This window comes from Hemitrygon akajei, chromosome 1, assembly GCF_048418815.1.
Source record: "Hemitrygon akajei chromosome 1, sHemAka1.3, whole genome shotgun sequence".
In the NCBI taxonomy this organism is placed as follows: domain Eukaryota; kingdom Metazoa; phylum Chordata; class Chondrichthyes; order Myliobatiformes; family Dasyatidae; genus Hemitrygon; species Hemitrygon akajei.
In genome coordinates this window covers 221,204,849-221,227,208 of record NC_133124.1, presented here as the reverse complement: position 1 = coordinate 221,227,208, position 22,360 = coordinate 221,204,849, and the positions used below count along the sequence as shown (strand labels likewise).

Genomic DNA, 22,360 nt, shown 5'->3' with positions numbered 1-22,360 from the left:
ACTTTTGAAGCCAATGTCGGAAAGATTGTAGAGTCAGGGAGCAGCCACTAGAACTTTCCGAGCACTGGGATAATGACTACCGGGTGAATCGAGTGAACCACCTATGACTGACTGACTAATAAGATCATAAGACATGGAGCAGAATTAGGCCATTTGGCCCATTGCATCTGCTCTTCCATTCCATCATGGCTGATTTATTAGCCCTCTCTCCTGCCTTCTTCCCTAATCAAGAACCTATCAACCTCTGCTTTAAATGTACTCAATGAGTTGGTCTCCACACCCTCTGTGTTTAACGGTATCTTGATCGCTGCCGAAAACCCACAGGATCACAGGCAAAAGAAATACACTGGTGGAAGGAAATACAGGAAATTTCTCTATAATTATTTCTAGCGAGGAAAAACCCAAGGTTTGAACGATTTAAGCACCTGGCCGAACTGGAAAGTTTGGGTAAAGGCTGAATCGTGGTGGTGGGGCCCAGGCCTGAGAATGTATCGAAGCGCTGGGGTCCAGCTCCGACAGTGAGTTTGGACGATTGCAGTGCTGGGCCAGATTGGAAAGATCAAGGTGTCGGGGCTGGAGGTGAGGGACAGGCCAGTTCAGCTGCTGCTTCATGATGTTTGCTCAGCACTGCGCTGATCTGAGGCTGTGGTTTTGTGTCTGGATGGATTCACTTTCATGGGCTTCAGTTCCAAATGCTATTTGCTTACTTCTACTGTTTGAACAATTTATTTTTATTCTCTGCACATTGGGTACTTTATGGTCTTGTTTTAATGGGTTCCATTGTTTTTTTCTCGTTTTGTGGCTCCCTGTAAGATGAACCTCAAGGCTGTATGAAGTATACATTCTTCGATAATAAATGTATTTTGTACTTTTGAACTTTGAGTCCTGGAAGATCACTCTGGTCCAATGATTGATCACCTCGGATCATGACAACTCTGCAGCCTTTCCAAGACGATCGGCTCTCTGCATTTGTTACCTGAATGCTCTTGAGTACGGCTTTCAACTGTATCTCAGTGTGTGTAGCAATAATAAGCCAACACCAATATATCTTTCTGAGTAACCTGTATCCATCGTAAGGGCACTCCAAAAATCAATACTCAAAACCCATTGCTGGTAGCCATAATTTATTATTAAAATAGCTTTTCACAACAAAATGATCCTTTTGAATTTATAAAGCACCTGAATATCAAAAGCATAAAAAATACTCTGGTTCTAAACATGCAGCCAAGATACTGTCAGCGAGCTTAAGCGAGTGATTGGTTCTGCAACTGAACAGTAAGCGGCACCAGCGAGAGTTTTCAAAGGCTCCTCAGTCATCTCATCTCCTGTCAATAGAAGGGCCTGTCAGGATACCCGGATTGGGAGGCCTGGCCTGCTTAGAATTCAGGCAAGGTATTACCTGACGAGGTATTACCTGACGAGGTATTACCTGACGATTGCTCAGGCAGGGAAGAATGGACAGATGAGGGGAGGTAGTGGGAACAGACATTGGGCACGTACTGATTGATTGACTGGGGACCTTCCATGATGCACCCTGTATGCACAGTTAATCATCAGCATTTACTGAGTGGGACTCCCTCAACAAGCTACTCTTCAGAATTCTCTGTTTCATAGGCAAATGTATCCACGTGCTTTGTTACTCAGCTAGACTTTGGCTGTTAGAAAAGAAACACAAATCTCCTTTGTTTAAAATTGATTTTAAACCCAGCACTTGGTGCATTGCTGGACTGTTATTGATTGAGATACAACATGGAATAGAGCCCTCTGGCCCAGCGACCCTTGTTTTAACCCTAGTCTAATCATGGGACAATTTACAATGACCAATTAACCTACAAACCAGTACGTCTTTGGACTGTGGGAGGAAACCAGAAAACCCAGAGGAAACACACACACACACACGGGAAGATTGTACAGACTCCTTATAGACGACATTGGAACTGAACTCTTCACTCCAACACCCCGAGCTGTAATACCAGTGCGCTAACTGCCAAGCTACCATGGGACCCATTACTTCCCCTTTCCCTTCTACAGACCCACAATCCTAGCTCCACCATCATCTCTCTTTGCCCCCTGGGGGTGGGGAGGGGAATTCAACTCTTTGTTAAGATTATCTTTATTACTAACTCTTCGTTCTCTTTAATTGCTAATTCTATCAATTAAACTTCTAATCTTGCATTGTGGGAGAAGTGCTAAGCTTATCAATAATACTTGCTCACTTGGAAAATCAATTTATAATGTCACAACCTACCCTCAGAAATCTGCAACCTTCTGTCACACTGTGACTTGACAATACTAGCAACATCTCCATGATTCACTGTAACTGGTTTAGAACATAATTCACAGTCATTATGTTATATCATTTGCTGTGAACTCTGTCATATCTCAATCCTGTCAGAGTACTGTCACTGGTTGCATAGCAACACCTACAATACTAGTGACAGTATTTTAATAAATAAACCAGATCTTCAGTAGTTCCACCCAGTCACATACGGACTAACACTGGGAACACTACAGTGTAATATATTGCACAGTATTATATTGAGTTTACAGCACAAAGCAGGCCATTTGGTCCAAGGCCAGTGACAGCACTTTTGTTCCACATGAATCATCCCCATTAGTAAACCGCTCTCTTCCTGTTGCTCTGAAGTGCCTCTCTTCACATCAACCATTCCTCGTGGGATCATACTCCAAACTCTCTTCATTCCTGATTTATTAATGGCCGTCTTACATGAGCTGCCAACCTGTGACCACCTTACGCTGGCTCTGTACTCCTCTCTTGTGAAACTAAATGTCTATCTTTACCCCATGCATCCCTTTCAAATTCCGAGAGAATCTTTCTAGTAGAAAGAGGCCCAGACTGTTGAACCTTGCTGTGAAGAGCCCACCAGAGATACAGTACATCACTGTACCAAAACAGACTTGGCTTCTGCTTTTTGGACAAAGAATCTGAACTAAAGATGGGGGGGGGGGGGAAGGAGGGTGAGAAAAACCAGGCTTATGGTTGGAGATGAACATACAGAACCATTTCCATCCTACTCACCAACTCAATGGGTAGCAATAAATACGAGGCAAGAAACTTCACACCATGTGCTGGTGATATTAAACGTGAGTCTGATTCTGAATGGAGACAAAAGTCCTGGATGTCAGATCAGCACAGTTCATGAAGGGGAAAGGCAGGTCTGATTTTAGCTTCATTTAGGACAAAAGCATTTCCAAATGCATACACCTCAATGTTAGCTGCTCTGGGTGCCTTGGTATAGTTTACGGAAGGAGAAAGGATTCTTATAGTTGGCCTGTTTCTGTCTTATCAATAAATATGGGCTGATAATATTCAGAGAGCTTGAAGGATTTTACAGGTCAGGATTATCAATTTAGCTCTGGTCCAGAAGAAATCGACAGCTGAATCAGGAGTGCAGAAGACCGGCAGAATTAACACTGCAGCTGAAAGGTTAAAACAGACCAGGCCTTGAGTTTAGAAGAAATGACAGATGGTCCTATCAAGAGCTAAACCATCGTTATGGATAGGGCAGATGTTTCCTCTGCCTGGGGATTCTAGGACAGGAGTCCAAGTAAGAGATCAGTCATTCTGGACAGAGTTAGGAAGGTTTATTTTCCCACCCACAGGGTAGTGAACCATTGTATTTTTTCCATGAGGACTGTCTAGGCACTCTAGATAAGACTGACAGACATCTATCATCAATGTGACAGGAGCAATGAAAACTCTGGCTGATGTGACATGATATGTGCAAATACACAACATAAATACAATCACAAATACATGGTCTATAACATAGATTATTGCATAATATATCAGCATCAACAATGCCCAGATCGGTTGTTCAGTATAGAAACATTTGACTTCTCAAAATTCTCTTTGGATAAAGAACAATACTGATCAGTGCTTGGTAAAACACACAATGGAATTAAATGAAGCATATCAGAGCAAAGCTGGGCATTAAAATCCCAGTATCTTACAGTCACACCACTAAACTAAAGAATGGCTTTAATTCCTGTTTGTCATTCTGCGATTGCAATCTCAGGGAAAGAGAGATTTCACGTCTGATCACAGCAGCTGTATCGGCAGCTCATCCTCCTTCCAGCAAGATTTGAAATCATATGCCATTAATTTTCCCCAACCAAAGCTCGGTGTAGACTCTTGCTTCATGTATTTCAAGCAGTAAGTATGAGGAACATTTGGGAGACAGAGGAGTGCCTCAGGAGCCCCACCCCTCCAGCAACTGAAACCTACGTTACAGGGTAGAAAAGCCCTTCTGCCTGGCTCAGCCTCACTCCTGAGTCCATTGGGAGAATGGGCAGATTTTTTATTACCCAACTAATCCTTAGGCTCAACCAAACCTCCTTCTTACCCCTCCAAAACACGTTATAAATAACAAGCAAATATAGTGTAAGGAAAAATACACTCATGGACAGTGCCAAGCCTGATTGTGAACAGTGGAGGGTTGGGCATGGGGCTAGCAACCCCATCCCGTAAAAACTCATGCCAACAGAAGCTCCAAGGATCTCATCCCCGAGAGGAAGATGGGCTACACCTGGGAACAACTTGAAAGACTGGCCCAGGACACTGGTGAGCTGCTGTCGGTGGCTGATGCTCCAGTAGGGGCGATGAGCTGAAGAAGAAAAAGTTGTTCCTCGTCTAAAACAAACTTTTTTCCCTCTGTGATGCTTCAATTGTTCCTTCTCCCTAACTCTCAACTTTCACACCCCAAGAATCCATAAGCTAACGTTGAGTAGTTTGCTCCTGACAGGCATGTACAGTACCTAGCCACACTCACTCACCCTCCTGGCCTCAGTTGCTGTTTAATGTACATTGAGCTGATGGGAAGGGAAGTTGAAGGGTGAGGAATCAGGAACCCAACGATGGCAGCCTCATTAATACTTGCTGCTTTGATACCACAATCTTTGGTACCAGTTAAACCAAAATAGAAACCAAAGAGCACCAAGATTATTGGCTTTCAACACGGCATTAAACAGTACATTATAGACAGTTTTCAAAAGAAAATTGCTTTATAATCATTTAAAATCATACACACATTCTATTTTTAATCTATGTTTCCATAAGTTTTATATATCTCTTTGGCACTTGTATAAGAATAATCTTTCTTTTTAAGGCAAATTGGACACAGATAAAGAGGACATGCAGATTGTGCAAAGCTCTCACAGGATACACACTAATTACTAGCGATTATGAAAGCTCTGGATTAGTGCAGCAAACCACTTGGTCACTGGTGAAGTGCATAGGTAGCTCCCTCCTGATCTCCATTAGGTAGAAGCACTTTGTATGTTGCTAGAAGAGCTTCAAGCGCATGTGTGCGCGCACACACACACACACACACTCACTCACACGCACACTCAACACACATGCATACTCACACTCCCGCACAATACAGAGAGAGGGGCACCCTTCTTATTTGGATAATGGATAACCCTGGAAATAAAAATAGTTCATAAAGTAAAAGACAGTATCAGAACTAGAAACAGCCTTATTACCTTTTCTTGAAACATTTCTCATCTATTCATGAAAAAAGGGCTGGCTACTAAGGTTACAACACTGGTTGTGAGTCCTGGACGACAATTGGCTATTAGAGGAACTCAGCAGGTCAGGCAGCATCTATGGAGAGGAACAAATGGTCGACACTTCGAGCTGAGATCCTTCACCTGGCCAAACTGTCAACTATTTCCTCCTCTCCATTAATACGTGCTTAACTCCGCCATGGACGGTGCCAAGCCTGATTGTGAACAGAGGAGGGTCGGGCATGGGGCTAGCAACCCCATCCTGTAAAAATCCAGAGCTACAGATCTCCAAAGACCTCATCCTGGAGAGGAAGGATCTATACCTGGGACAACTTGAAAGACTGGCCCAGGACAGAGGACTCTGGCGAGCTGCTGTTGGTAGGGGTGATGGGGGCTTAAGAGGAAGAAGCAGACAGATGCTGCCTGGCCCACTGAGTTCCTCCAGGATTGTGTGTGTTTAGCTCTGGATTTCCAGCATCTGCAGAATCTCATGTTAGTGACTGGCTGCTGGTCCACAGAGGGATGTTGTTAACAGGACTCTAGGTCATTGACTGGATAATGGACAATGATTGGCTGTTGCTCAGTAAGTCTCTAGACCTCTGGTCAGTTACTGGATAGAGAATGATTTGACATTAGTCAATAGCCCTCAGGACTGGACTGTTTGGCCATTGACACATTTGGTTTGGGTCGAGTAAAAACCGATAAGGTTGGGTATGATGGAAACTGATGTGCCATGGGGAGAGGAAGCAGGAAAGATCTTTAGTACTATTCCCCCCACCCCACCCCCATGGGGACGGGGAATAAAACACTTACTCAGGCTGTGGTGACAGTGCAACCGTTCCCATTCTGCAGCTTCCCCCCCAAAGGCTCCACTGAAGAAACCGTGATGTTGTCTGAACTGATAGTTTAATTCCTGGATTAGACTATTTAATTGTTATTCAACCGCATTCAAGTAGGAGGCACAGAGAAACAACAGCATAAATAATTCCCAGATACTTGTGTTGTACGTGAAGAAGCTGCACTTGCATACTAATTCACAGAACCAAGCTTTGGCAATGGAGTACAGCCATGATAGTTCTAGAGTTCTACAGTACAAAAACAGGCCTTTCGGTCCATCTAGTCCATGCCAAACTGTTATTCTGCTTAGTCACACTGATCCACACTTGGAGCAGAGCCCTCCACACCCCTCAAGTCCATGTACCTATCCAAATGTTGAAATCAAACCCACATCCACCACTTCCTCTGCAGCTTGTTCCACACTCACACCACCCTCTGAATGAAGTTGTTCCCCTTCACCTTTCACCCTTGACCTCTAACACAGCAACTATGGTGTCAGACATTAAATGCAAGCTCTTGAAGGGCCATACTCCCCCTCTGTCCAGGATATTTAGGTGGGAAACACAGTTAGGAATGCCACCAAATCCCAAGCAGGAATTTCTACAATTCCTAGTAAGGATTGAGCAGGACAGACAGCTATCAGTGACTGAGTGAGGTATGCCAACATTACACAGACCTGAGTAACAAAGGATTATAAAGTGGTCTAAAGTGCTTCAAAAGGTGAAGGACTACCCCACTGCTAACACGCTCTCAACTGTTTGGAGGCAATGATTACTGGGAGCAATTGTCAGGCGCCAGGAACTGAGACTGTTACATTAAACTTGGTTAAAGAATAAGCTCGTTAAGGTTGCTAGTGGGGGGAGGGGGGAGGTATTGAGGCTCATGGGGATAAGCTCCCACTTCCTATTAAATGCTCCCAATGGCGTGCAACTCAAATATCCTCTGGCAACCAAATCCAGCTCCCGGCCTTCACGTGTGACTTAGCTACTAAGCTTGGCAGAACCGTTTCTACTGACAGAAGGGGCAAAGGTTCCTTAAAACCAGTTGCTCTGGACTGATGGGGTTTATCAGCATGGTTGGCGACTCATATAGGAGAAGGAAAACTCTGACCTCAAACCTTCGCTGCCTTGAGGCTATACCCACTCACGGGGAAGGCTTTGGGAATAAACCCTGAAGAAAAATCCGGAGCTGGAGTCCCTAAGGCAGTCCTACATTGAAGTTGATGTTAACTGGCATCTCCTGATGGTGCCAAATTGTATCTGTCTCTGCCATTCCTTTGGATTGATCAGATGTGTGGAGAGGGGTCCCTGCTATGTAGGCAAAGCTTGCTCTTCATACCTACTGCCCTGGTTTGTGTATCACAATAGACGGGTTGGACGCAAAATCCATGGTTTACCCTAACCAATGGAAGTAACAGAATATGATCGCTCAGCTGTGCCAGTGTGGAGCTCTACATGAGCTTCCTCCATCACTACATCTCCCCAGGTAAACAGAAAACTTTGCAAGTAATCTTATTCATCCACGCTCACCCGGGGTCCCATTACTATTGAGAAGATCGAAGATTCTGGAAATCCTCTGCTGTTGACCCCTGCAAAAGACCTTACTTTTAGATTTCCATAAAAACAACCCATATTGTCCTTGCTTGAAATCGCAAGTCCAAACGTCAAGCAAATGTGGGCATTAAGAATGACAAGGAATGTTGGGAAACGAGTCAAACGAGTCCTGTTGAGCAGTACGGGGTACTCCAACTGTGAATGGAAATGTAATGGGTTGACGGGACAACTAATGATGTTTCCCTGGGTGGGGGAAATGTGTGGCAAGGCAGTGAGCACTCCCACAGCAGGTGAAAAGCTTACCGCTCACTGCCTATCCTCCTATCTGCACTCATTGCCGTACAACATCGAAACCAGCCTTTCAGTCCACCACATTCATCCTGACTCGTTTGCCCACCCGCCTCCTACGTCTGAATGTGACCGTATCTCATTTCATCACCTCTTCTGGCAGATCATTCCAGATATCAACCAAACTCCGTGTGTAAAAAAAACCTCTCCTTTTTAATCACCTTTCAAACTCCTCCCCTTCATTTAAACTCTGGCCTCCTGTTTTTTTTGTATATGAGATCTCAAAGCTTGCCCTCCCAAGGGAAAAACAGTCCATTCATCACAGCCGCGGCCTCTGAGATCAGCGGTGGGAAGACACTGCTCGCACCCCTCAGCTGGGCTCTGGTTACACCACTTTGGCCAATAAGAGCTAGGCACGAGAGATTCTAGAAATCCAGAGCAACACACACAAAATGTTGGAGGAACTCAGCAGGTCAGGCGGCATCTATGGAAATGAATATACAGTCGCCGTTTCAGGCTTCCTGATGAAGGATCCCGACTGTAATTTTCCCTCCAGAGTTGTGGCCCTTCCTGCTGAGTTCCTCCAGAGGTCAGTTCAGGGTCAGGTTGGGTTCCCAAACATCTGTTTGACGTTAGAAGTGTTTAATTTTACAGCGAGTTTATATATATCGTAACATATAGACAATATAAAGTGAATGCAAAGGATGGAGTTGCCAGGTACATTTCTTGTTAGGCCCCAGACCCTGGCAGGCCCCTCACCCATGGTTTGTTTTTGGGAGGGGGAGTGGAGTTGGACAGCCAGCCGGATTTGAGCCCAACCTGTCTGGATGCACATGGAGTGCAGGGCCAGCAACTGACCAGCGTTCTGACCACCCACTCTATACCGTGGTCTCGCTCTTCCACAGGCCCGTGTTAATGCCGGCACCAGCCTCGGTGCCGAACGGCGTGACATCACAGCGGCTGCCCTGGAGAGCACCGTTCTGATTGGTCGCGTTCAGTGGGTACGACCTCCGCTTGACCTCCCGCTCAAAAGCACTGGCTGGCCTCCGGTTTTCCGGGCCGAGGCAGGCCTGCAGCCCGAGGCCGAGGCCCGCCACCTGGCTGCTGCTATCGCTGCCCTCGGACGGGCTGCCGCTGGCCTCTGGTGCTGCTCTGCCATTGCTGAGGCGCACACTGCCGTTCTCGCTGGAGGCTGCGTCCGAGGCGGTGGCTCTCAGTACCTTCTGCCGTGCCTGCTTGCCGTCCTGCGGCGGCCTTGTCCTGGTCCGGTGTCCGCGGCGGCACGGCGCCACCTCGGGCTCGCTATCACCGCAGGGCGACGAGCTCTGTATGGTGGCCCGCTCCCCCTGGCTCAGAGCCACCTGGATGTTGGTCAGCTTGCAGGGGCCACTGGCTGAAAAGGGGTCACCAGTGGCCGGTGGGATCTTCAGCTCGGGTATGGCCGGAGAGGCAGCGGCCGGGCTGGCTTCCTGTTTATCCGGCTCCTTGGCGCATGGCAGCCAGGGCCCGCAAACGTCGCAACGCTTCAGGCAGTGGTGGATGAGGACGAGGAGGCCCAGGGCGACGGCCCCCACGCCATACAGGTAGCTGAACAGCATGGCCAGCGAAGGGCCTGCCACTGCCAGGGCCCCAAAGCTCCACAGGCCTACAAAGAGCAGCTGGGTGGAGAGCAGTGCCCAGAGCTGTGTTTCCAGGGAGTAGACATTCTTGGTGGCCAGCGAGGGACTCTCAGAGCCAAGAGAAGCTGACCCCGAGTCCGACAGGCGGCCGCTGCCCAATGCCGGCTGCTCCGGTGATCCCGGAGCTTCGCCCTTGTTCCGCCGCTGGCACCCAAGGTGCAGGCCGGCACCCAGGAAGTAGATCCAACTGACAAGCACGGTGAATCCGGCCGGGACATAGAAAGCCCCCAGGCTGGGCTTCCAGGCCAACCAACAGCTGTTTGGGGAGGGATGGGAGAGAAGAGAAGACGACAGATCAGAGGCTTGTTCTGCACAGGACCTAATGCAATGTTTATCTGATGTCCTTTACTTGGGATGTCCTCCCTGCATCTCAAACACTAGAGATTCTGCAGGCACTGGAAACCTTGAGTAATACACAAAAGATGTTGGAGGAGCTCAGCAGGTCAGGAGGTCTCTAAATGGTTGACATTTTGGGCAGAGAATTTTCATCAGTCTCGGCCCCAACAGCAACTGTTTATTCCCCTCCATGGATAGTGAGTTCCTTCAGCATTTTGTTCATGTTACCCCACATCTTGGCTCATCTCATCAGCCCACCAGCAACAGTCTGACCCTTGGCTGCAGCCACAGAATCACACACCAAAGGTCACCATGTCAATGTCTGAAAGAGCTCTCCAATTAGACTCACTTTCCTGCATATTTCTCCATTCTGCATACCTATCCAACTCAGTACTGAAAGCTCCTGCCGAGTCTGCGACCATCAACCCTTCAGGCAACGGCTCATGGAGACAGAGCAACAGAGCACCAAAACTGACCACAGAGGCCCAACTGACCACAGACTGGCCCAACTGACCACAGACTGGCCTAACTGACCACAGACTGGCCTAACTGACCACAGACTGGCCCAACTGACCACAGATACCTAACTGACCACAGACTGGCCCAACTGAGCACAGAGGCCTAACTGACTACAGACTGGCCCAACTGACCACAGATACCTAACTGACCACAGACTGGCCCAACTGACCACAGACTGGCCTAACTGACCACAGACTGGCCCAACTGACCACAGACTGGCCTAACTGACCACAGACTGGCCCAACTGACTACAGACTGGCCTAACTGACCACAGACTGGGCCAACTGACCACAGATACCTAACTGACCACAGACTGGCCCAACTGACCACAGATACCTAACTGACCACAGACTGGCCCAACTGACCACAGATATCTAACTGACCACAGACTGGCCCAACTGACCACAGACTGGCCTAACTGACCACAGACTGGGCCAACTGACCACAGACTGGCCTAACTGACCACAGACTGGCCTAACTGACCACAGACTGGCCTAACTGACCACAGACTGGCCCAACTGACCACAGATACCTAACTGACCACAGACTGGCCCAACTGAGCACAGAGGCCTAACTGACTACAGACTGGCCCAACTGACCACAGATACCTAACTGACCACAGACTGGCCCAACTGACCACAGATACCTAACTGACCACAGACTGGCCCAACTGACCACAGACTGGCCTAACTGACCACAGACTGGCCTAACTGACCACAGACTGGCCCAACTGACCACAGATACCTAACTGACCACAGACTGGCCCAACTGAGCACAGAGGCCTAACTGACTACAGACTGGCCCAACTGACCACAGACTGGGCCAACTGACCACAGATACCTAACTGACCACAGACTGGCCCAACTGACCACAGACTGGCCTAACTGACCACAGACTGGCCCAACTGACCACAGACTGGCCTAACTGACCACAGACTGGCCCAACTGACTACAGACTGGCCTAACTGACCACAGACTGGGCCAACTGACCACAGATACCTAACTGACCACAGACTGGCCCAACTGACCACAGATACCTAACTGACCACAGACTGGCCCAACTGACCACAGACTGGCCCAACTGACCACAGATATCTAACTGACCACAGACTGGCCCAACTGACCACAGACTGGCCTAACTGACCACAGACTGGCCTAACTGACCACAGACTGGCCCAACTGACCACAGACTGGCCCAACTGACCACAGACTGGCCTAACTGACCACAGACTGGGCCAACTGACCACAGATACCTAACTGACCACAGACTGGGCCAACTGACCACAGATACCTAACTGACCACAGACTGGCCCAACTGACCACAGATACCTAACTGACCACAGACTGGCCCAACTGACCACAGACTGGCCTAACTGACCACAGACTGGGCCAACTGACCACAGACTGGCCTAACTGACCACAGACTGGCCTAACTGACCACAGACTGGCCCAACTGACCACAGAGGCCCAACTGACCACAGACTGGCCCAACTGACCACAGACTGGCCCAACTGACCACAGACTGGCCTAACTGACCACAGACTGGCCCAACTGACCACAGAGGCCTAACTGACCACAGACTGGCCCAACTGACCACAGACTGGCCTAACTGACCACAGACTGGCCCAACTGACCACAGACTGGCCCAACTGACCACAGACTGGCCCAACTGACCACAGACTGGCCTAACTGACCACAGACTGGCCTAACTGACCACAGACTGCATCCTTGGCCCATAACCCTCCAAGCCCTTTGGCTCCACGTACCTATCCAAACAGCTCTTAAACAGTGCAATCGTAACCCCCGCTCGCCCCAACCACTCCTCCAGCAGCTCATTCCGGGTACTCACTACCCTCTGTGTAAAAAAGTTAACTCCCAGGCCTCTTCTAAATCTCTCCTCTCTTCTCTTATCTTATATCCATCCCCTTTTGGACTGCCCAACCCTGGGGAAAAGATTTTGACCATTCACCTGGTCCATACCCTTCATAACTTCTGTGAGGTTACCCCTCATGCTCCCGTGCTTCAAGGAGTAAAGATCCAGCATGTCCCACCTCTCCCTATAACTTAAGTCCTCCAATCGAGTCAGCATCTTTGTAAATCGCTTCTGCTCACTCTCCAATGCTTTTCCTATAACAGGGTGACAAAACTGCACAAAAATCTTGCCTGTCTGCCTGGCATTGGGAACAACCACCCCTCATCTCCTCACAGCACTGAAGTCCTCTGGGAAATCTTCCCTCCATCTTGCCCGGACATAACCACCCCACCTTCTCCATTGGGATTGGTTTGATGTGGTCACATAGAGACAGTGAAAATTCTGACTTGAATATTGTTCATGCAGATCAAGTCATTACAGACTGCATTGAACTAGAATAAGGTATAGCAATAACAATGCAGAATAAAGTGTAAAAGCTATTGAAAGAGTGCAGTGCAAGTAAACAACAAAATGCAACATCATAACGAGGTAGATTGTTGAGGCAATGCGCCATCTTAGCGAACAAGAAGTCTGTTCAAGAGTCTGATAGCAGTCGGACAGAAGCTGTCCTTGAGCCTGATGGTATGTGCTTCCTGGTTTTTGTATTTTCTACCAGATGGGAGAAGGGAGAATATCCAGGATATCCGGGGGTCTCTGATAATGCTGGATGCTGACTTCCATTATTCTGGGCTTTAAGTACAAGAACAGGGAGGTTCGGCTGAGGTACCGTGTGCAGTTTTGGTCACACACAAGAAGGATGGGATTGTACTGGAGAAGGTCCAGAGGAGATACATCAGGATATTACCTGGGATGAAGCAGTTCAGTTATGAGGAGAGACTGGGAAGGCTGGGTCTGTTGCCCCTGGAGTGGACAGGGGTCTGACTGAGGTATATAATATTATAAGGAATCTTTCCTCCTTGTCAGAGGTGAATACATCTGGAGGATACAGATGTAGAGTAAAGGGTGGGAGATTTTAGTTTTTGTTTATAGACACAGGCCCTTCTACCCAATTAACCTACTAACCCAGACGTACATCGTTGGAAACCGGAGCATCCGGAGGAAACACACACAGTCATGGGAGAACGTGCAACGTCCTTACACACAGCGGCAGGAACTGAAACCAGACCACTGATTCTGTAATAGCGTTACGCTAACTGCTACACTACTGTGCCAGACCTTTGCCCTTCTTTACAGGGGATCTGAGGCTCGGGATACCTTTCACACCTAGAGAGTTGGGAGTACCTGCAACGCACTCCTGGAGAGAGCAGGGGAAGCAGAGTTGGTAACAGTATTTGGCAAAATGAACACTGAATCTCAAGGTATAGAAGGCTGTGGACTAAGTGCTGGGAGGTGGGGTTAAACAGACAGGTATCCTCAGGTTAGTGTAGACATAGTGGGCCAAATGGCCTGCTTCTATATAATCAGTGACTGGGAAGATGTTGGAGCCCATTATTAAGAACGAGATTTCAGGGTATGTGGAAGTGCATGATAAAATAGGCCGTAGTCAGCATGGTTTCCTTAAGGGTAAATCTTTCCTGACAAATCATTGGAATTCTTTGAGGAAATATCAAACAGGATAGACAAAGGAGAATCGGTGGATGTTTACCTGGATTTTCAGAAGGCCTCTGACAACATGCCACATATGAGGTTGCTTAACAAGATGAGAGCCCATGGTATTACAGGAAGATACTAGCATGAAGATTGGCTGACTGACAGGAGGAAGGAGCGGGAATAAAGGCAGCCTTTCCTGGTTTTCTGCTGAAGACAAGTGGTGTTCACAGGGGTCGGTACTGGGGCTGCTTCTTTTCACATCATATTTATTCAGATGACAGAATCGATGGCTATGTAACCAGGTTTGTGGATGATATGAAGATAGGCAGAGGGGCAGGAGGTGTTGAGTATTCATGGTCTGCAGTAGGATTTAAGACAGATGGGGAGAAGTGGCAGATGGAATATAGTGCAGGGAACTGTATGGTCATGCACTTTGGAGGAAGGAATAAAGGTGTAGACTAATCATATAGATGGAGAGGAAATTCAAAATCAGAGGTGCAAAGGGACTTGGGAGTCCTTCTCAGGATTCTCTAAAGGTTAGCTTGCAGGGTGAGTTGGCAGTAAGGAAGGAAAATGCAATGCTTATATTCATTTCAAGAGGACTAGAGTATAAAAGCAAGGATGTAACGCTGATGTTTTATAAGGCATTGATCAGACTGCACTTGGAGTATTGTGAGCAGTTTTGGGCTGTACAAACGTACAAAGTCCTTAGAGGCAGTGGCAGGAATTGATCCTGGGTCAGTGTTACTGTAAACTGTTATGCTAACCACTGCACTACCATTTACTCTGCATTATAATTGATTTACCATGTATGATCTCAACGCACTATGAAATGAATTGATCTGTATGAACAGTATGCAAGGCAAACCTTTCACTCTATCTTCGTATCTGTGACAATAACAAACCAATTTCCGTTTCTGTGCTCAATGATTCTATGGTTTGAGCAGTCTTGTCACACTAACTAACCCGTGAAGATCAGGCGTTGTTCTGGTCAATTAGAGGACACAGGATACTGTACTCACTATGGACTGATGTTGCTGTAGTTGTGAAGATTGACGGCTGCTGTGATCCCACATATAATCAGAGGAATGCCTCCTGCGATGAGATAGAACCTGCGCAGAGAGACAGAGAGAAGACATTCAAGATCTGCGGTGAGCCTCAGACACCTTGAGCTGTAACACACACAAAATGCTGGAGGTAGCATCTGTGGAAATTAACAAGCAGTCAACGTTTCAGGCCAAGACCCTCCATCAGCACTGGAAAGGAAGGGGAAACACACCAGAATAGAAAAGGTGGGGGGAGTGGAAGGAATAAAGATAGAAGGTGATAGGTGAAGACTGGTGGGTCGGGGGGGGGGGGGGAATGAAGTAAGAAGCTGGGAGGTGATAGGTGGAAAAGGCAAAGGGCTAGAGAAGAAAGAATCTGATAGGAGAGGAGACTGGGCCATGGGAGAAAGGGCACCAGAGGTGACAGGCAGGTAAGGAGAAGAGGAGAGGTAAAAGGCGAGCTGGAGTGGGGAATGGCAGATGATGGAAGAGCGAGCAGAAAAATTACCGGAACTGTTGGCGCTGGAAGCATAGTGACATTTGCGAGCTGCCCCTGCACATCCTTGGACGGTGTTGGACATTGCTGCAAACAACATGTTTCCATGTACATGTGACAAGCAAAGCTAATGTTTTTAAAATGTCAACTGCTCGAAGGGTCTCAGCCTGTTTCCAGCATCTGCAGGTTCTGGTGTTTATAATTAATTTTGAACAATGCCTTCGTGTTGGTCCAAAACTAAATAAGCTTTGTGCAAAACTTACTGAGCTAGAAATTACTTTTGTTTTATGCATCTTAAATTAATATGGATGGGTGACAACCTTATTCAGCTAATTGAATTAAACTAAAGGCACCTGGAGAGAGGAAGTTACTGAGTTTTGTTAGTGAACTCACGTCCTTTCTCTCTGTATCTCAGCTAACGAGATACTCGTCTTTTCTCTCTTTTTAATCATTGTATTTCAGTTAACAAGATACGAATCTGGAAAAATTTGGACGGTGTTCTGAGGACCCGAAGTTATCTTACTCCAGTCGCAAGATAATTATTAAAAATAAGAACACTTAGTAATTTCAACGATTGAATAATTCAGGGATCTGAGGAATTGAGGAACTATGATATCTGGGATTTGAGGGATTTTGTTCTTTTTAATCAACCTTTGGTGATTCGATGTGGCAGAACTAAGCCGAGGCAGAGTTGATGCTGAGCCCAGACCCGAGAGCAAGGAAAGACCCAAGGTTTGATTGATTTGAGCACTGGACCAAAGTGGAAATGTCAGGTATGGGCCAAATCAAGATAGCAGGGCCCAGGCCCAAGATCGTATCAAAGTGGCAGGACCCAGGACTGACAGCAAGGAAAGACCCAAGGTTTGATTGATTTGAGCACTGGACCAAAGTGGAAATGTCAGGTATGGGCCAAATCAAGATAGCAGGGCCCAGGCCCAAGATCGTATCAAAGTGGCAGGACCCAGGACTGACAGCAAGAAAAGACCCAGAGTTTGGACGATTTGAGCATTGGGTCACATTGAAGAGGTGAGGGTTCCGGGGCCGGAGGCGAGGGATGGGCCAGGTCAGCTTGCTGCTCTGTGAGGTTTACTCTTCTGTGCACAAACTGCAACTAATGCCTCCTGAATCACCTGCAGCTGGTTGTGGATTCACTTTTGTGTACTTCAGTTCTGATGCAATTTGCTTCCTTTTATTGTTTGCGTGATTTGGTTTTTTTTTTGTCTCTGCACATCAGGTATATGATGGTCTTTTTAAAAATGTGTTCTGTTGGGTTTTGTGGCTGACTAGAAGGAGATGAATCTCAAGGTTGTATAGAGCGGACATACTTTGATAATAAATGAACTTTGAAGAGAAAAATACAAATGAGATTTTAAATGTTAAAGTCAACAGAAATCTTTCTGAAGTGACAAATTAATCCCCTGGATCTTTAAGCACACTCTTTTGATTCAAAAATAACAGGCGTCCTCCCTAACTATTATGAAGTGTAACAAGAGATAGATCTAGTTTAAAAAAAATTAAAATCTTATCTGCAGACAACAAAGGACAGATCTTGGGACCATTTGAATTTAAGACTTTGTCAGAGGTCGAGATTTAACCCAATCACAATTGTTATTTCTTCAGAGCAAAATACACGACAAAATCCACCTTAAATAAACAATCCATTTTTGAGTAAAACGAAAGAAATAGGAGTGATTTCTGGGGGGTTTCTGCATAATTTTTTTGTTGGGGAAATAATGATAAATTTGACAAAACCTGTCAGTTCAATCAGATTTAGATTTGAATTCAAAGATTAGAAGACAGCACAGAATACCAGGAATTTTCTCAAACTTAACTCAAACAAAATGTTCCAATAAATTGGACCAAGTTGAAATATCTCATCAAAGCCTAAAATGTGTCATGAACACATGGTACTACATCCAACAGATCATTTGTCAAACTTGAAAGATTTGAGAACACAGTGAGCCAAAGCTTCATTTTGAGCTGTCCGTTGCCACAGTTCCTGAGAACATCTTGGCTGGCGACAACATTCCGAAGGTGTAACGGATCAGACTTGCAGAGTTCCAGTATGGAAACCAGCCTTTAGGTTTAATATCATCAGCATAAGTCGTGAAGACAACAAATTTCACGATATATGCTGGTGATATTAAATCTGATTTTGATTTTGACATATCCATGCATTCCCAAGATAGTCCCGTTTGCCTGCATCTGGCTCATATTCTCTGAATCCTTCCCATTTGTATTTTTCATATACAGTGTATATTCACTTAAAGGATGAGGGCTTTGCAGGCTGAGTCACTTCTTTTTGTTTTAAAGGAGGAGGCAGTGAGCTGGCTTCTTGAGCCATTGTAATCCTGGTCTACCCACAATGCATTACCTCAATGAACTTGTCCAAACATCACTGAAACATTTCTCCTGGATTTCCCCTCACCCTAAACCTTGTTCCAGACACAAGACCTAGGTGCAGAACTACGCCATTCTGCCCAGAGTCTACTCTGCCATTCAATCAAGGCCGATTCACCAACCCTCTCGGCCCCATTCTCCTGCCTTCTCGTCACTTCTGACGCCCTGATTAATCAAGAATCTATCAACCTCGGCCTGAAATACACCCAAATCACAATTGGACTCCACAACTATCGGTGGCAATAAATTCCACAGATCAACCACCCTCTAGATAAATAAATTTTTCCTCATCCCGGAAAAAAGATTTACCATCCAATTTATCTTCAGCAGTCATGATTTTATAAATCTCTATGCCACTCCTCATGATTTTATAAATCTCCATGTCACCCGTCAACCTCATTCACTCCAAGGAAAATAGTCCCAGCCTTTTTCTGATAACTCAACCCTCCACTCCCAGACTAAAACTATGGGTTCACTTATGAATTGGAAAGCAAATTGCAAAGTTCCAATAACTTTCACCCTGTTCTACCCTGTCCAAGTTGTCAACATCTGGGAATTCACGGCTTCAAGGGAAGTGGAAACACATTTGAAAGATGCCCAAGGAGAGTACAGAAATCAGCTTTAGTTATCACATGTACGTGAGATGTGTTCTCTGCATCAACACTGCCACAGGCTGACAACGTGCTGCAGGTGCTGTCACACTCCCAGTGCCAACACAGCAAGCCTGCAGCCCACTAACCCTAACCGGGAGGTCTTTGGAATGTGGGAGGAAACCCATGCAGTCAGGGGGTAATGTTCAAATTCCTTAAATGCACAGGCGGAAAGTGAAAGCTGATTTTTCGATTGCTGACGCTGTACGGCATTACACTAATCGCCGTACTACCATGCCATCCTATGGGGGAAGTAATCGTGGATTATGGGGCAAAGGAGGGTTATGGGGTAAAGGTGGGTTATGGGGTATAAAAGTGGGTTATGAGGGTAGCTGGCTGGTAGTGTAGTGGCATCGGTGCTGGACCTCGGAGCGAAGGCTCCTAAGTTCGAATCCAGCCGGCTCCCTTGCACACTTTCCATCCGTGCTGGGCTGAGCATCGAGCTAGCAACTCGGCCTCGTAAAAACAAAACCTGCTAAAAACACGACAGCGTCCCCATGACTCCGCTCAGAGTTAAGGGCTTTCTTCTTCTTCTATGGGGTAAAGATGGGTTATGGGGTAAAGGAGGGTTATGGGGTAAAGGTGGGTTATGGGGTAAAGGAGGGTTATGGGGTAAAGACGAATCATGGGATGGACTGGACCCATGGGCAAAAAGTGTAAGATCTCTGATTTTTTCAACAGCTCCTCCGTACCTGAGCATTGGCCGCTGTGCGGGGGCTGGAAGCTCGAGTTCGTGTTGTCGTTGCAAATTCTGTGTTGCTTCTTTGTAAATGACTCTTGCTGAAACTCCAATCCAGAGCAGAGTTGAGAGGGATGAGTAATGCAGGAGAATCCCTACCTGGGAAAAGATGGGAGTCACAGATAAAACCAGCATTCTTTTCCCCAGCCCTTCACAGCAAATGTTCAATGTAAATTTATTACCAATGTACACAACATACGTTGAAGACTATCAAATGTTGAAAGGCCTAGATAGAGTGCACATGGAGAGGATGTTCCCTACAGTGGGAGAGTCTGGGATCAGAGTGCACAGCCTCAGAACAGAAGGATGTATATTTAGAATGGAGATGAGGAGGAATTCCCTTGTGAGTCTGTGGAATTCGTTGCCACAGTTAATAAATTCTTGATTAGTCAGGGCATTAAAGGTTATGGGAAGAAGACGGGAGAATGGGGTTAAGAAGGAAATGCATCAAACATGATGGAATGGTGGAGCAGACTCGATGGGTCAAATGGCCTCATTCTGCTCCTATGTTTTAAGGTCTTATGAACTTATATACTACCTTGAGATTCTTTTTTTGCAGGCATTTACAGGAAACAAGAAGGAAATACTAAAATAGGCTAATACCAGGCGGCATAAGTTTAAGGTGATTAGATGGAAGTATAGGGAGGGATGTCAGAGGTTGGCTTTTACACAGAGTGGTGGGTGTGTGCAGCACACCGCCAGGGTGATGATACAGGCAGGTACATTAGGGACATTTAAGAAGCTATTAAATAAGCATGTAGCCCATGGTATTACAGGAAAGATTCTAGCATGGATAAAGCAGTAGTAGATTGGCAGGAGGCAAAGAGTGGGAATAAAGGGAACCCTTTCCAGTTGGCACAGGGGTCTATTTTGGAACGAATTCATTTTACGTTATACGTCAATGATTTGGGTGATGGAATTGATGGCTTTGTTGCAAAGTTTGCAGATGATATGAAGATAGGTGGAGGGGCAGGTAGTTCTAAGGAAGTAGAGAGAATACGGAAGGACTTAGACAGATTAGAAGAATGGGCAAAGAAATGGCAGATGGAATAGTGTTAGGAAGGGTATGGTCATATACTTTGGTAGCAAAAATAAAAGGGTTGATTACTGCCTAAAAATGGAGAGAAAATACAAAAAAACTGAGGTGCAGAGGGACTTGGGAGTCCTTGTGCAGGATTCCCAAAAGGTTAACTTGCAGGTTGAGCCTGCGGTGAGGAAGGCAAATGCAATGTTAGCATTCATTTCAAGAGGACTAGAATATAAAAGCAAGGATGTAATGTTGAGATTTAATAAAGCCCTGGTGAAGCTTCACTTGGAGTATTGTGAGCAGGTTTGGGCCCCTTATCTCAGAAAGGATGTGCTGAAACTGGAGAGGGTTCAAAGGAGGTTCATGAAAATGATTTCAGGATTGAATGGCTTGTCATATGAAGAGTGTTTGGTGGCTCTGGGCCTGTGTTCACTGGAACTCAGAAGAATAAGGGGTGACCTCAATGATACCTATTGAACGATGAAAGGCCTTTATAGAGTGGATGTAGAGAAGATGTTTCCTATGATGGGAGAGAGGAGTGTCCTTTGAGAACAGAGATGGGGAGAAATTTCTTTAACCAGAGAGTGGTGAATCTGGTGAATTCTTTGCCACAGGCAGCTGTGGGAGCCAAGTCTTTATGTATATTTAAGGCAGAGGTTGATAGATTCTTGATTGGTCATCAGGGAATGAAGGGATACTGGGAGAAGGGCAGAGATTGGGGCTGAGAGAAAATTACGGTAGATCAGCCATGATGAAATGGCAGAGTAGACTCGATGGGCCAAATGCCCTAATTCTGCTCCTGTATATTATGGATTTTAGACTTACAGATGATAGAAAAACAGAGGGCTATGTGGGAGGGAAGGGTTAGTACCTTTCCCAGAACAGTAGCTTCAAAGGTTTATTCATTATCAAAGCATGTATCCATAGACAACTCTGAAATTTGTGTTCTCCAGACAGCCACGAAACAATAAAAGAACAGAAAAAGTCAGCACAAGATTCTGGGCCAAAGGACCAGTACTGTGCTGTGGTGTTCGATGTCCTTTGTTAAAAACAATTGAATTTGTGAAAAACTACACACAAACAAAGACTGGCAATCAGTGATACTGAGAACATGAGTTGTAAAGAGTCCTTGGAAGTGAGTCTGTAGATCACAGAATCAGTTCAGAGTTCATGCCAACCGTTGTGTGGCAAGCCCCACAGCGAAGACGACCAGGTCACCTGTGTCCGTTATATTGGCTAAGGGAAAAACTGGCCAGGACAAGGAGAAGAGGACAATGAAAACTCTTAATGCCCACTTGACTGAGTAAATGAGACCTTAATTTGATTATTATTTAAATAGTAAAAAATTGCAGCATGCTGCTGTGCAGAGGGACTGCTTGTGCATGAATCACAAAAGGTTGGTTTGCAGGTGCAGAAGGCTATCAAGAAGGCAAATGGGATGCTGGCCTTCATTGCTAGAGGGATTGAATTTAAAAGCATGGAAGTTATGCTGCAACTGTACAGGGTACTGGTGAGGCCACACCTGAAGTACTGTGTGCAGTTCTGGTCTCCTTACTTGAGGAAGGATATACTGGCTTTGGAGGCGGTGCAGAGGAGGTTCACCAGGTTGATTCCAGAGATGAGGGGGGTTAGACTATGAGGAGAGATCGAGTTGCCTGGGACTGTACTTGCTGGAATTCAGAAGAATGAGAGGAGATCGTATACAAATATATAAAATTATGAAAGGGATAGATAAG

The 22,360-nt window shown here is 46.2% G+C and overlaps 1 protein-coding gene across 1 annotated transcript in view; it reads right to left on the bottom strand.

The window, feature by feature from the left end:
* Positions 1-1,111: 1,111 nt before the first annotated feature.
* Positions 1,112-22,360, bottom strand: part of LOC140736117 (adhesion G protein-coupled receptor A2-like) — a 73,811-nt gene continuing 52,562 nt past the window's right edge. Inside the window, exons 13-15 of the mRNA XM_073061911.1 lie at positions 19,551-19,696; positions 15,289-15,378; positions 1,112-10,145 (exon numbers count right to left, since the gene is read on the bottom strand). Coding sequence (XP_072918012.1) covers positions 9,089-10,145; positions 15,289-15,378; positions 19,551-19,696 — 1,293 coding nt within the window. The 3' untranslated portion in view covers positions 1,112-9,088. The remainder of the gene's footprint in view (positions 10,146-15,288; positions 15,379-19,550; positions 19,697-22,360) is intronic.